The sequence below is a fragment of the Camelus dromedarius genome, chromosome 12, assembly GCF_036321535.1.
Source record: "Camelus dromedarius isolate mCamDro1 chromosome 12, mCamDro1.pat, whole genome shotgun sequence".
In the NCBI taxonomy this organism is placed as follows: domain Eukaryota; kingdom Metazoa; phylum Chordata; class Mammalia; order Artiodactyla; family Camelidae; genus Camelus; species Camelus dromedarius.
The window spans coordinates 62,993,240-63,006,171 of record NC_087447.1 but is presented as its reverse complement, the minus strand read 5'-3'; the positions used below and the strand labels follow the sequence as shown (position 1 = coordinate 63,006,171).

Sequence of the window (12,932 nt, the reverse complement as noted above, 5' to 3'; positions counted from 1 at the left end):
TCTACAGATCCAAAAGGCCCACTGTGTCCTTTTTGACTCGGAGTGCTTAATCCCAAGACTTACCAGTAAGATCATTAGACTTTAAAAACAAGGGAAAATTCCTCAGGACCTCAAGCAAAAACAACAAATTCCATAATGGCTGAGAAAATGAGTGGGACACCAGACTTCTCAAGAGGAGCATACAAAGTGAGGTGAGAGTGGAGCAGCATTGTCAAGAAACCCAAGGACAGAAAGTGTGAGCCAGGGACGTTATGTCTAGCTGTCCTTCATATCAAGGCTATAGAGAAATAGCTTAAAACATGTAAAAACTCAGGGAATACTGTGTGCATGAGCCCTTCCTGAGGGATCTGCTGGAGCGGTGCTTCTCAGAGAGTAGTACCCAGACCAGCAGCATCGGAATCACCTGGGAACCTGTTAAAAATGTGTGTCCTCAGATCCATCTCAGACCTGCTCAGTCAGAAGCTTTGGGCTGGAGTCTATCAAGCTGTGTTTAAGCAAGCCCTACCAGTCATTCTGGTGCACATTCTCCAGGAGCATGACCTTCTTCCAGCCAAGAGACAATTGAGGAGACTTCAACAGAGGACTGAGAGCAAGCATTTACTATATTGATTGTAGCTATAAGTGCTAGGCAAGGGTGGGGACATGATTGGAATAACAGCATGTAAAGCGTTATATGTGTTGCCAAAGTAGAAAGAATACAACTGAAAAATGGGAGAATAAGACACAGAAAGGCTGAAGCAGAATAAGACCATTAATTGTTGTAAGGGTGGAAGTCAGAGGAGCCCATTTAAAACTGACAAACAAGATAGTGAAAGAGTAAGGGAAAAAAAGAGGAATAAAAGCATCATAAAAGATAAAACGGCAAAGGTAAGTAGTAGAATAACTCAGTTAAATGCAACACATGATCCTGCACAGAAACAAATTACTAAGAGAACTTTATCGGTACAGTTGATGACATTGGAAAATAAAATGCAGATTAAACAAAAGTATTGGTCAATATTAAGTCAGATGAATTTGATAACTGTAATGTGAATATTCTCGTTTTTAGGGAATACATGCTATCAATAGAGTAAATTGGCATGATGTGTGTAACCCACTCTCAAATAGTTTATAAAAAGTGACGTACATTTGAGAGAGAAAAAGCAAACATGGCAAAATGTTAAAATTTGGTGAAAGTGTAAAGGATGCTTAGGAGGTTTTTGGTATTATCCTTGCAAATTGAATGTAAATTTGAAATTATTCCAAAATAAAAAGTTTTAAAAAGTCATACGTCAGTCAGTCATTCCCAACTAAATCATTTAGGTTATTCCAGTTCCCTGTTACACAGGTTTGTTGTATGTATTTGAATGGAACAAATTTTCACTTTTTTAAAAATATCCCGTACTTCAGACGTTGCTAATACATATCTGTCATCTCAATAAATTTGAATTTAGTGAATTTTACTAGAACAGGGCAATAATGACTGGTATTGTCTTTCTCCCTGGAAGGAGAAAAATCATGCTAAAAATTGCTAGATATAAGAACAAATTTTGATAACTAAAAATTCAAAGATTTTGAGGGTTTATAATTTTCTTAAAGTATTTAAAATATGATTGCCATTTATGTATTCAGTATAACTTGAAGCTAACAAGAGATGAAAATTTGTCTCTTCACATTTTCACCCCATAATTGTCACTATTTACTATAAACCTCATGTAGACAAGGCAGAAAACATTTTGCTCTGAATACTTGTTTATGCTTTTCACTCTGCACTGCTTAGTCCAAGCAAAATATCCAGCAAATAAGTCTAGTTGTTTCTTTTTAAACATACTGAAACTCAAGAGTATTAATGTGGATTAACTTAGGATGGAAATAGTAAAGATGAGTGCAAATAATATGTCCTGTTATTAAAAAATTAATTTATACCAGTTTTAACCCAATTTTTAAAATGATAGTGAAGCACTTTGTTTTTCTTTTTAAAGATATGGATGTAATGAGGCCCTTAATAAATGAGCAGAATTTCGATGGGACATCAGACGAGGAAGATGAGCAAGAACTCCTGCCTGTTCAGAAGCATTACCAGCTTGATGATCAAGGGGGCATTTCGTAAGTGTTAGGGTGCATGTGCTGTTTTCTCTTTTCATTCAGTATATGTCTTGTACTCATCTTCTATAGGCATGGCACTTAACTAGATGCTACAGAAGACATAAAGATGGATAAGACAGAGCCCCCACCCTCAAGGCATTTATAGGCTATTTGGGAAGGAAGAAACACATTTAAATTACAGAGCAGTGTGTAGGAATTGCTACAGTGATGGTACATATCAAATGCTAGGGATCTTGAAAGAAGGGAGCTCTGACTGAGAGGAATAGAAATTTTAAGAGATGTGGCTTCTGAAACGGTTGGGTAGTAAACACTTCTTTATGTTAAGTGAATGATATGAAACAAAGGCATGGTCTCAGGGAAGCAGTGGAACATTTTTTAAACCTTTTTTTAAATTATTATTTTATCATCATTAATACATTTAAGTTATTATTCTAATAGTAATTTAACAGTTAAGCAAAGTAGCATTTTAATTGATCAGAATAGTATAAACTAGGAAAAAATTTTAAGCAAGATTTTTCTGTTTCGTAAGTTGAAAATTTGCGCTATTTTTCCCAGTTTGCTCTTTCTTAATCAAGAGACCTCCTTCAAATGCCTCTTAGAAACTTTTCTCAGGTGAAATCCCTTGGGAGTTCACGACGTCTAAAAGTTAATTAGTATTTATCTTCCTGATGATAGACATAGTTTTAGAGTATTTTTTAGAAATTTCAATTAACTTCCTCTGAGGTTGATCATGATAGCTCAAACATGTTTAAAATCATGATTACATAGATAGTGCAATAAATTGCTATCTTACCAGCCTCGCTGCATATGATCTTCAGTGTTGTTCTGAATATCATAGCAGCAGAGAATCTTACGAGAAAGTTACTTTTTCTTTATTACTTTAATATGTTCAAAAGTACTTTTATGTAATCTCCATAATAACCCTCTGTATTCCTCTTTTAAGTAGCAAAGATAGGACTTGAATCAAATATGACTTCTGGCCCATTCAACTTATGGTTGAATGGAGATGTTATTTGATTCATTGCCTTAGATTAATTTTCAGTTCCCTTCTAATGCTAGACCCATGATCATGTGATTTTTAGTAGCTTTTATTCTAAAATACTTAAATCTTACAACTTTTACTTTTCAGGTTTGTACAGACTCTGATGCATCTCCTTAAAGGAAATATTGGAACTGGCCTTTTAGGACTTCCACTGGCAATAAAAAATGCAGGCATAGTGGTAAGACTTGTCTTTGTAATGTCTTTGTGATTAAAATACAGGTATCACTCTTAATTTGCAGCAAAAATTACAAGTTAACATCTGGCCTAGTCAAATATAAGCTGCTCAGGTGACAATTAGATAATCATTTAGCTATTGTATTGATAAAATTATGTGAACTATGATAATAATATCTAACAAAATGAGAATTAATTGCTCTTTTTATTTCTCCTTAATTGCTTGTTTATAATACTTGACAGAAAGATCCTAAAGCAGTATTTGATTTTTCCAGATATGATTATATCTTATTTCTTTTTGCATTTTCAGGAATTTAAGCAATATAGTCATATCAACAAATATATTTATAGAGCAGATTTTTTTATATTGGTGAAATTTTATAGTTTTTTAGGTTCCAAATAATATAGGTAGTTTTCAGATTTAAAGAATAATGGTTAAGAAAAGGAATATCAATATATTTTGAAAACAGATATTCAAAATATTGTTAGAGCCAATTATTTTAATTATAGAGAATTGTGGTGGGGGAGAATTCACTTATGAAGTAATGAAATTACATTTAACTTTTTTTTTTAACTGACCAGTTTTCTAAAGAACAGTTTTAATTATCATCTTTCTCTGCATTTTACTTTGTCCAGCCTAATTTCCAGAAACTTAAAAATTTCTGATTATAAAAATAAACTTTGGCAGTATTTTGTCTCACATATCCAGGTATTTTAATTTTAGTAAATAAACACTTGAAATTTTTTACATGCCACTTTTTCACATACTTATTTTCTAGGCAGTGTTTCTCACACATAGTAAGTGTTCAGCGAGCAATCTATAAAAGTAGATTGCCCACAATCCCAGATGATACAGTGCTTTCAGTCATTTAGATAAGAATTCATGGTTGCATATAATTGTAATGGTGGGACACTGACAGTCACAGACTTGCCACCTGATGTTAAATATGATGTTGTATTCTATCCTACTTTGCATGTCTATACTCTACATTCATAGGTTTGGACAGCCAAGTTGATAAGATGGAATCATACGTCGTTTTAAATATTACTAAATTCTTTGTGTGTCAGATGTATTAATTTTCCTTTATGCAAATGACTAATCATTTTGTGTAGCAAATATTTATTCATTGTAAATTAGTAGTCAGTTGTCTCATCGTTTATAAGGTAACTGAATTTTTATTAAACTTAAATATTTAAATCGTATAAAATTTTTCACCCCACAGCTTGGACCGATCAGCCTTGTGTTTATAGGAATTATTTCTGTTCACTGTATGCACATTTTGGTACGTTGCAGTCACTTTCTATGTCAGAGGTAAATGTGGATTCATTAAGTCTAATTTATTTTAAAGCTGTGTATTTATTGAAAGCATCAGATAGTCTTATATTTCTATTGTGCTTTATAACTAGAAATTGTATTTCCTATAATCTGTTACATAGACAAATCTCAGATAATGAATATGGAGACAGGTAGCAGTTCATATGATTTAAATCTGATCAGAATACATCTACTTCTTTTAAAATTAGTGAAATAGAATGTTTTTTTAATTTAGAGTAAATGAAAAAAATCAGGAAAGACATATGGGAAAAATGGGGGCAGAAGTACTACTTTTACTTAAAGAACAATGATCTTCAGTTTGTCGGTAATTTAGTTTGGGGTGTAATGCCGTTGGGGCTTTTTGCTGATGTGTGGGTTGGTAGATAGTCAATAAAATAATACTCTTTTTTCTTTAGTTTTTGTATCATGAAATGATTCTGTTGGACAATGGACCAACTTTTAAAAAATAAATATCTATTCTGGTAAACTAATATTCTAATCTTACCTCTTTTTTGTTGTTGTTAAATGTTCTTAAAACTTTAGGCAAGTCATTTATGATCTTTAAATAATAATATATACTTGAAAGAAATGAGAGAGACCGTGGCTATGTTGATGATTAAATAAGGTAATTTATGTGACAGTATATTGTAAAGCCTTATATAGATGTATTAAATAATGCTATTCTAAGAATGGAATAATGCAGGCATGAACAGTATAGTTGATGTTTTCAGGTAATTTGAAATATTTAAATCAGTGAAACACAAATATTTACATTACATGAATTCTACAAATACATAAACTTTAACAGTGGATAAAAACTAACACATTGGTAAAAAGGATATATACAAATTTCGAATTTCACAAGATAACTTTAGGAGTATGCAGATCTTGAAATTTTGAAAACTCTGTCTGCGTATAGCCCATTTATTTGATGTTCTTTTCAAGGGATAGATTTACAGACCAATCAAAAAATATTTTTTTCATCTGCATGTATGTCATTAAATTTCAGGTTTAAAAAGTCAACATTAGGTTATAGTGACACTGTGAGTTTTGCTATGGAAGTAAGTCCTTGGAGTTGTCTTCAGAAGCAGGCAGCCTGGGGACGGTAAGTAGTTGCTATGTTATTAATACGTGGTTATTGAAGTTACATGAATTTTTAAGTATTTTACTCTGACAAGATACATTAATAGAAGTATGTTATAGTTGGGGGGAAACAATCTTTAGAGTTAGACGTACTTGGGTTCAAATCCCAACTCTACCAGTGTACAAATGTATGACGTAGGTCAAAGCACTTTTTATTTTGTTCTAGTGTTTTCACTATCAAGTAAGTTTATAGTAATATTTACTTCACAATGGTTTAAATACAATAATATTTATAAAGCACCTAGCTAACTTGTGATATAATCATGTTTAAATAATTTTTAGGTAAAGGAAAAAAGCAAGAAAAATGTTATGTGTTTCAAATAAAATTGTGGTGTTTAGCTACATGCTCCTAAGACATCTGAAGTGCGTATTTTAGCATAGTCTTGTTTTTATTACCACGTTGTTTAAATGGAACTGTTACTGTGGACATGGCTAGTCAAAATCAGGCGAATGTAGGACCGGAAAATAAGCATAGACAATCCACAGCGCACTCACTGTGGTACATATGATATGTGGTAGAAATTAAAAGAAGAAAAGAACAGTGTTAGTATAGTAGGTTAGGGTTAAATATGGCCTTTCTGGGGATTTTGGGGAAGTTTTATGAGCTGCTTAGAACTCCCAGTGTGTTGTGTAGGAGAAGGAAGAAGACAGAGCCTAATGCCCTAGGGATTTGCTTCCTACTCTGTCTTCATTCTTCTTTTGCCCCAGTCTACGGGTAGCTTTGTCTGCTTTTTCTGTCAACAAGAATGGCTTTCAGAGAGAAGTGGCTGGGATGATTGTTGCTAAGGATACTAAAATCCAAGGTGGATGAAGAGACTTTAAGGGAATATTTAAATGTAATTCATCAGAGAGAAGAAACTTGAATTCATTTCAAGGTACCAAGGTTACTTACACAATGAGATCCCTGAAGAACCATGGAGAACTAGTGAGTAATGGCAAGAATGAAGACAGGCAAGGGCCCTTCCAATTTCGAATGGGAGGAGATTTTTAGACTAGATTGCTTGACAGCTTGACATTAACGGTCAAACAAGAGACGTAATGAATTAGTAAGTGCCTGCTATTGTAGTCACTCCCTGTTCCCAGAACAGCAGGGAGATATGGGCTGTATATTAATAGCATGTCAGCAGACTTACAACTTGATTATAATCACACCCAAATAATGCTAATTTGACCGGTGATTTCCTTTCCCCTCTCCCATACACTATTTTATGTGGCTGGAATTTTCTAGAGTACCTCAAAAAATATGAACAGAGCTAAGCTACTGGAGAGGTCCCTGGTGATATGATTTAGGGCCTTACCCCCAGACCTCTCCCTTTCCATAGCCTTATTGGTGATTTGGATAGCAGATAATATGCCCTTCAGATTTGCAAATGACAGGAAGCTGGGAGGGCTGGGTAGGACACTGGATTGATCTGAAAAAGATCTTGAGAAGTAGGAGAAATGGGCTTAATCTAAACAATGAAATATTTTCATGACATCACTTTATAGACAGATATGCTTAAACTGTTGAATTTCAGAAATAAATGATGGAGAAATTTTGGCCTTTTAACTTATGTAAAGCCCTTTGGCTCAATAATAATTCTAGCAATAGATCATAAATACAGAAATAGTAGAAAGTAAATACTTTACGCCTATGTCTTATTTTAAGGAAGTAAACAGAATATATACTCTTATAAGATGTTTTAAAACAGTTCAAAGGAGAAAAAAATACACTGACATCTCAGCGGCTCGTTTATTAATACTTGTTTGTGGGGCTCTCTTTCCAGGAGTGTGGTTGACTTTTTTCTGGTGATAACACAGCTGGGATTCTGTAGTGTTTATATTGTCTTCTTAGCTGAAAATGTGAAACAGGTAAGTATTCTCTCCAGTTTTTGAAATCATTTTCTTCCAGTGCCATAGTGTGGCATCATATTTCCTCTGAAAATGTGTTCCTTTCATAGATCATTTATCTTTCTAGATTTTCGTTTAGTCTTCTTTTTTGCAAGTTGAATTTCTGCTATTATTGCAGATTTTGCTTTTCTTGCTCTTACGTCAGTAATGCTTGTTCTTTCAGATCAAAACAGGCATAATTTACTGATACGGATGTTTTGGTAGCATATTTTTTACATTGATGTCTTATAAAGAAATATATAAGACTTTAGCTAGCAGCCTAAAAAGTGAAGTTAAAAAGTGGGCATTACTAAAATCCAATAATTATTGCTATTGTCCGAAAAGACACTATGTCCTGAAATGTACGGTGTTCTGTAATTCTCTCCATATTGTAAAGGTTTGTGTTTTAAGAGGAGGTAGTTTGCAGTCTTGGTAGAGACTGTCATTTTGAACAAACATGCAAAGCACTGAAATAAAAAAGCTCCCCCCTCAGAACAATGCCAAAGAAAATTTCTTTATGTGCTTTAAGTGGCAGTTGGCCTGCTTTTATTATTCCTACAGTTCCCCATGTTCTTCTTTAATTATTATTTTAATCCATAACATTTATTAATTATCCACATGTGCATAGTGCGATAGTAGGCATTATACGTGGTAATACATAGTGCTTCTCTTGTAGGTATTTTAATGCAAAATGATGTGACTATGCGTTCTATAGAATCTACATGTATATACATAAGTATATGTTTGCCTTACTTTTCTAAGTGTATACTATACTTCATTTAATATTTAGACCAAGAATTCACCAATTCTTTTTTGTAAAGGGCCAAATAATAAATATTTTCAGTTGTGCAGGTTATATGATATCTGTCTCAACTCAGCCACAGACAGTAATACATTAGATGCGGCTGTATTCCAGTCAAATTTTATTTGTAGAAATAGGTGGTGGGTTGGATTTGATCTGCGGGCCATAGTTTGATAAAGCCATGAGCTTAGGTATTTAATGTTGGAAAGGCTTTCTTTTATAAATAAGAGAACTGATACATTTATTAGCATTACTTATTGCAGATGGTGTGCTTTTGATTTTACAAGTGTTTAATTCCACAAGTCACATATTTTTAGGACTGCTGTTACTCAGCTAAGAGACTATTTATTGCCAAGACAAGACATACCATCTTACTGCTCATTTGCACAGAATATAGTGGAAATGGTGCCTTTCTGGGATTGTACAACACGGTAGCACTGTGTCTTTTCTGTCATCTACAAGAGCTACCAACAAGCTTGATTTAAATTTATGAATAATGTTAATAATGCCTTATAATCTTCTATCTATAAGCTATGATATGTATCATTTAATTTTTACAACTACTCTGTAATGTAAGTGCTATGCTTGTTTTATGAATGAGGAAACGGAGTCTCATAAAGCATGAGCAATGTGCCCTAAGTAATGTGAATTAGGCAGAAACCCAGGTCCCTGACACAGCTGCCACTCGGTATATTAATTGTTCACCACTGGACAGGACACTGTCTGATTTTAGTTGTGTGTGTGTGTGTTTGTGTGTGTCTGTACATGACATAGAGTACATGTGTACGTAAGTATATAAAATAAATATCTGTAAGCTCAGGATTGGTGACTTTCTCCTATGAAATATCAGTTGCTTCCAAAGTTGAATGGAAGTAAAAATTTAACTCATTTGCACATACCCTAAGAAGACCAGGTAGAAAAAGTGACTCTCTGGAAGTTGAGGAGAAACTTGCTATAGATGAAAGTTCTCCTGAGGCATGCAGAGCAACATGGAGAAAGACATTCAGTTAGACTTGAGAAAAGTGGAAAGCAACACTGGCCACCTCACGTCAGCAGGGCGGACAGATGGTCACTGAAACAGCATTATCAGAGATTTTCACTCTCTCTCCAGAGCTGTTCTCATGTTTGATAGCAACGTCCAGTAGAAGACACACTGGTTGATTAAACCTTACTAATTGCTACTACTTTTACAGTTAAAACCCATAAGATTATTACTGCCTTAATCTCCTTAAAATTGAAGGTGCAGTATTTCACCAGATCAAAGAATTAAGGGTTTAGTTCCCATGCAGATGTGCGCACCTTCTGCTCTGTAACTGCCACATGGCTGTTCCTGGTCCCATTAAGCCACTGTGGACAACTGGCAAGGGGGGAGAGAACTGTGTTGCTTCCAGTGATTCTAACCCATCGTGCTGATAGTAGTTCCTCTCTGTTCTTGCTCTGAGATGCTCAAGAAAATGTCAGATAGACAAAATAGTGTATGTAGGCAAGAAGAATGGGGAAAGGATGTTACATCCAGATTAAAAAACGTTATGATACCAGAGAGCATAGACCTTAGAATCAGATCTGAATTCAAATCCATACTCTCAGTTTAAACTCATGCGTTGGGCAAGACCACCCCCCCCCCGCCCTTATCCATGGTCAAGCCTTGGTTTCCTTATTTGTAAAATGGGAATAGTAGCAAAATCTCCCCATATTCTTTGTAAACTTACTGTGAGGCTCCGCTGACAAAAGGTTTGTGAAAGCCTTTATAAAATGCATCGTGCGTTTTACATGCAGTACGCAAGTGTAGCATGTTATGGCTTTAATTCTGCATTTTAACTTTGCTGAAGAACATAATTTATCTTTGGAATTAAATTACTGAATAATCAAAAAGTTGATAAACAGTGGATTTTAGTAAATTTGAGCTCTCAATGAAAACAACTGAATTTATGAGTAATTTTATTTTATAACATTTATTTCAGTGTTTTGCATTTTGGTAAACATGTGAGATCATAGGAAGTCCTGTTAGATAGACAGTCTCTGTCTCTAGAGGACACCAAAGGACTCAAATGTTTACCTGAATCTTGCTCTGGGTATGTATCTACACTTTTACTTTATTTTTTAATCTTGAGAATTTTTATAATCATCTTTCTACCAAAGAATACTAAATTATTATGAGAGACTTATGATAGAATTGATTTCAAATTCCCAAACACCTAACAATTCAGGCAGCCCTTGTAAAATTGATTATGTAGCAGCTTTTCTCTTCCCAGGTATCCTTGTCAGAGCTTAAGGTTTGATCATGATCTAGTCTGATCATTGGAGGTACTTCTTTGGTACAGAAGTGTTTGGCTGTAAATAATTGGGTTAGAGAGGAAATTGGGTCAACAAATCAAATATGTTCTTAAAATCCAAGTGATGTGAGTGAACAATTTTGCTTCTATTTCAAATTACAGAAAATAAAATAAAAAGTTTTGATGATCAGTTATAAGATACATAAGAGCTATACACATCTCAAATGGTGTGTGGTGTAACCTGAGCGTTTGTCAGTCCAGTGTGAGTTATACATGGCCTGGGTAGCTTAAAACTAGTAGAGATACTCCCTGCAGCTGAAGGTGATGTGTGCATTTGTAGTGACACTAAACATTGTTCATCATGGATAAGTGAAAAAAATGAAAGGAAACACCTGAATTGTTAATCATATCAAAATTATGTTCTGTACTTCTCACTTTTTGGCCTGTCAATACCATATTTAGGCATTTAAACCTGTTTCCTCAGCTATAAATTGAAATTTATTTATTAATACTACCACCCACCTCAGAGAGTTGTTTTGAGCATTAAATGAAATGTTATATATGAAGTATTTAGCTCAGTACTCGACATATCAAAAGTACTCAGAAAATACTTGATATTATTACTTTAGGGTCGTGTTTTTAAGAATTTATGTATCCAGAGACTTGATAACGTCATTGTGTTCAAAGGAGGGTTACAGTGTTTGGGTCAAATAGATTTCCACAGGTACTTAAATTATAGCATGATCTGCCTCTGCTGTGAGTTTTTAAGATTATTTTAAAAGTCCTTTGTAATTTCATTTCTATTTTTGTTAAATTGGATTGTGTGATTAACTGAGTCAGGGACAATTTTTAATATATGGAGCCTATAAATTGTTGTATCTCTTTAGAATGCTGAATATCTGTTTATAGAGGTAGCTGAATAAATTTTGAGGTAAAGTTGATTTATCTTATAGAAATTTCTTGCTCTAATAAAAGTTTATTTACTGTCTAGCATATGGCCATACGTGGAGTTAGTAGATTCTTAATAAGTATTTATTGGCAGTGACGATAATTCATCAACAGTTGCTTTATAAAATACCTTTAAAGTTCAGCTGCGATTTCTAAATTTTATTTTGACTACTGTACATGTCTAAGAGGTTCTTAGACGTTGTTTCTTACTCTGAAGAAAATACATTAGTAGAATACCCAGTGGCCATTCTAGACAAGCCTGCTTCCACTTCTGATTAGCTCAGAAGCAGACTGAGCCTTTGCTGGCATCATGAGCATCATAGTCACAAGGTATAAATTAGTAAATCCATCCTCATGGTTTTCCAGTGAACTTGCTTTTCACAGTGTGATTTAAAAAAAAGTTATTTCACAAAGAAGCTTATCTTATTTTAAATATCCTTAAATTTGACATATCTATATTTCTAGGAAGCTAGAGTAACTTGAAACAATGTAAATATTTTGTTTATTATAAAGGAATTTATCACAGAGTCTATCTAGAACGTAATTCTCTGTATGTTTCTCCTTTATGACTGTAAGTTGATGGAAGTTTTTCCTCCCCCCTCTTCCTTGTTCCCCTGGTCATCCTGTACAGGTTCACGAAGGGCTCCTGGAGAGCAGAGTGTTTGTTTTGAATAGTACCAATTCGTCAGCTCCATGTGAGAGACGAACTGTTGACCTACGGATATATATGCTTTGCTTTCTTCCGTTTATAATTCTTTTGGTCTTCATTCGTGAGCTCAAGAATCTGTTTGTGCTTTCATTCCTTGCCAACGTATCCATGGCCGTCAGTCTTGTGATAATTTATCAATACGTTATTAGGGTAAGTATGACATGTTCTTAGCTGTGTCGTATGTTTCTTAATAATTAATTTTTTTTTTCACCTTGGAGGTGAAAGTTGTGATAAGTAAAAACCCTACTTCGTATGTGGCGCACAGGAGACAATCTGGGGGACACTGCTTAGTTGAAAAAGCATGTGACAGAGATCGAAAGCCCAGTATTTGTAGTCAGATCTGGGTTCGAGTCTTGGTCAGCATGCTTCTGGGCTTTATGGCATTGCTTCAGAAGATGCAATTACCTACCCTATTCAATTTGTGAGATTTAGGATCACGCCGTAGTACACCTCCTGACGTGAAGCAAAGAACTCACTAGTATTTCATTTATTCCTTTAAGATTGGGACAGACCACAAGAGACGGGAGTATAGATGTAATTTTATAATTTTCTTTCATTTCTGAACCTTTATT

At 34.3% G+C, this 12,932-nt stretch overlaps 1 protein-coding gene across 2 annotated transcripts in view; it reads left to right on the top strand.

Annotated features, from left to right (window-relative positions):
- Positions 1–12,932, top strand: part of SLC36A4 (solute carrier family 36 member 4) — a 42,275-nt gene that overhangs the window by 10,890 nt on the left and 18,453 nt on the right. The window contains exons 2-7 of one of the 2 annotated variants that reach the window (XM_031460540.2): positions 1,962–2,085; positions 3,215–3,305; positions 4,525–4,613; positions 5,626–5,721; positions 7,526–7,610; positions 12,283–12,510. In XM_031460540.2, coding sequence (XP_031316400.1) covers positions 1,962–2,085; positions 3,215–3,305; positions 4,525–4,613; positions 5,626–5,721; positions 7,526–7,610; positions 12,283–12,510 — 713 coding nt within the window. Of the gene's footprint in view, positions 1–1,961; positions 2,086–3,214; positions 3,306–4,524; positions 4,614–5,625; positions 5,722–7,525; positions 7,611–12,282; positions 12,511–12,932 lie in introns of those variants that run through there. The other variant, XM_031460542.2, reaches the window with a different exon arrangement.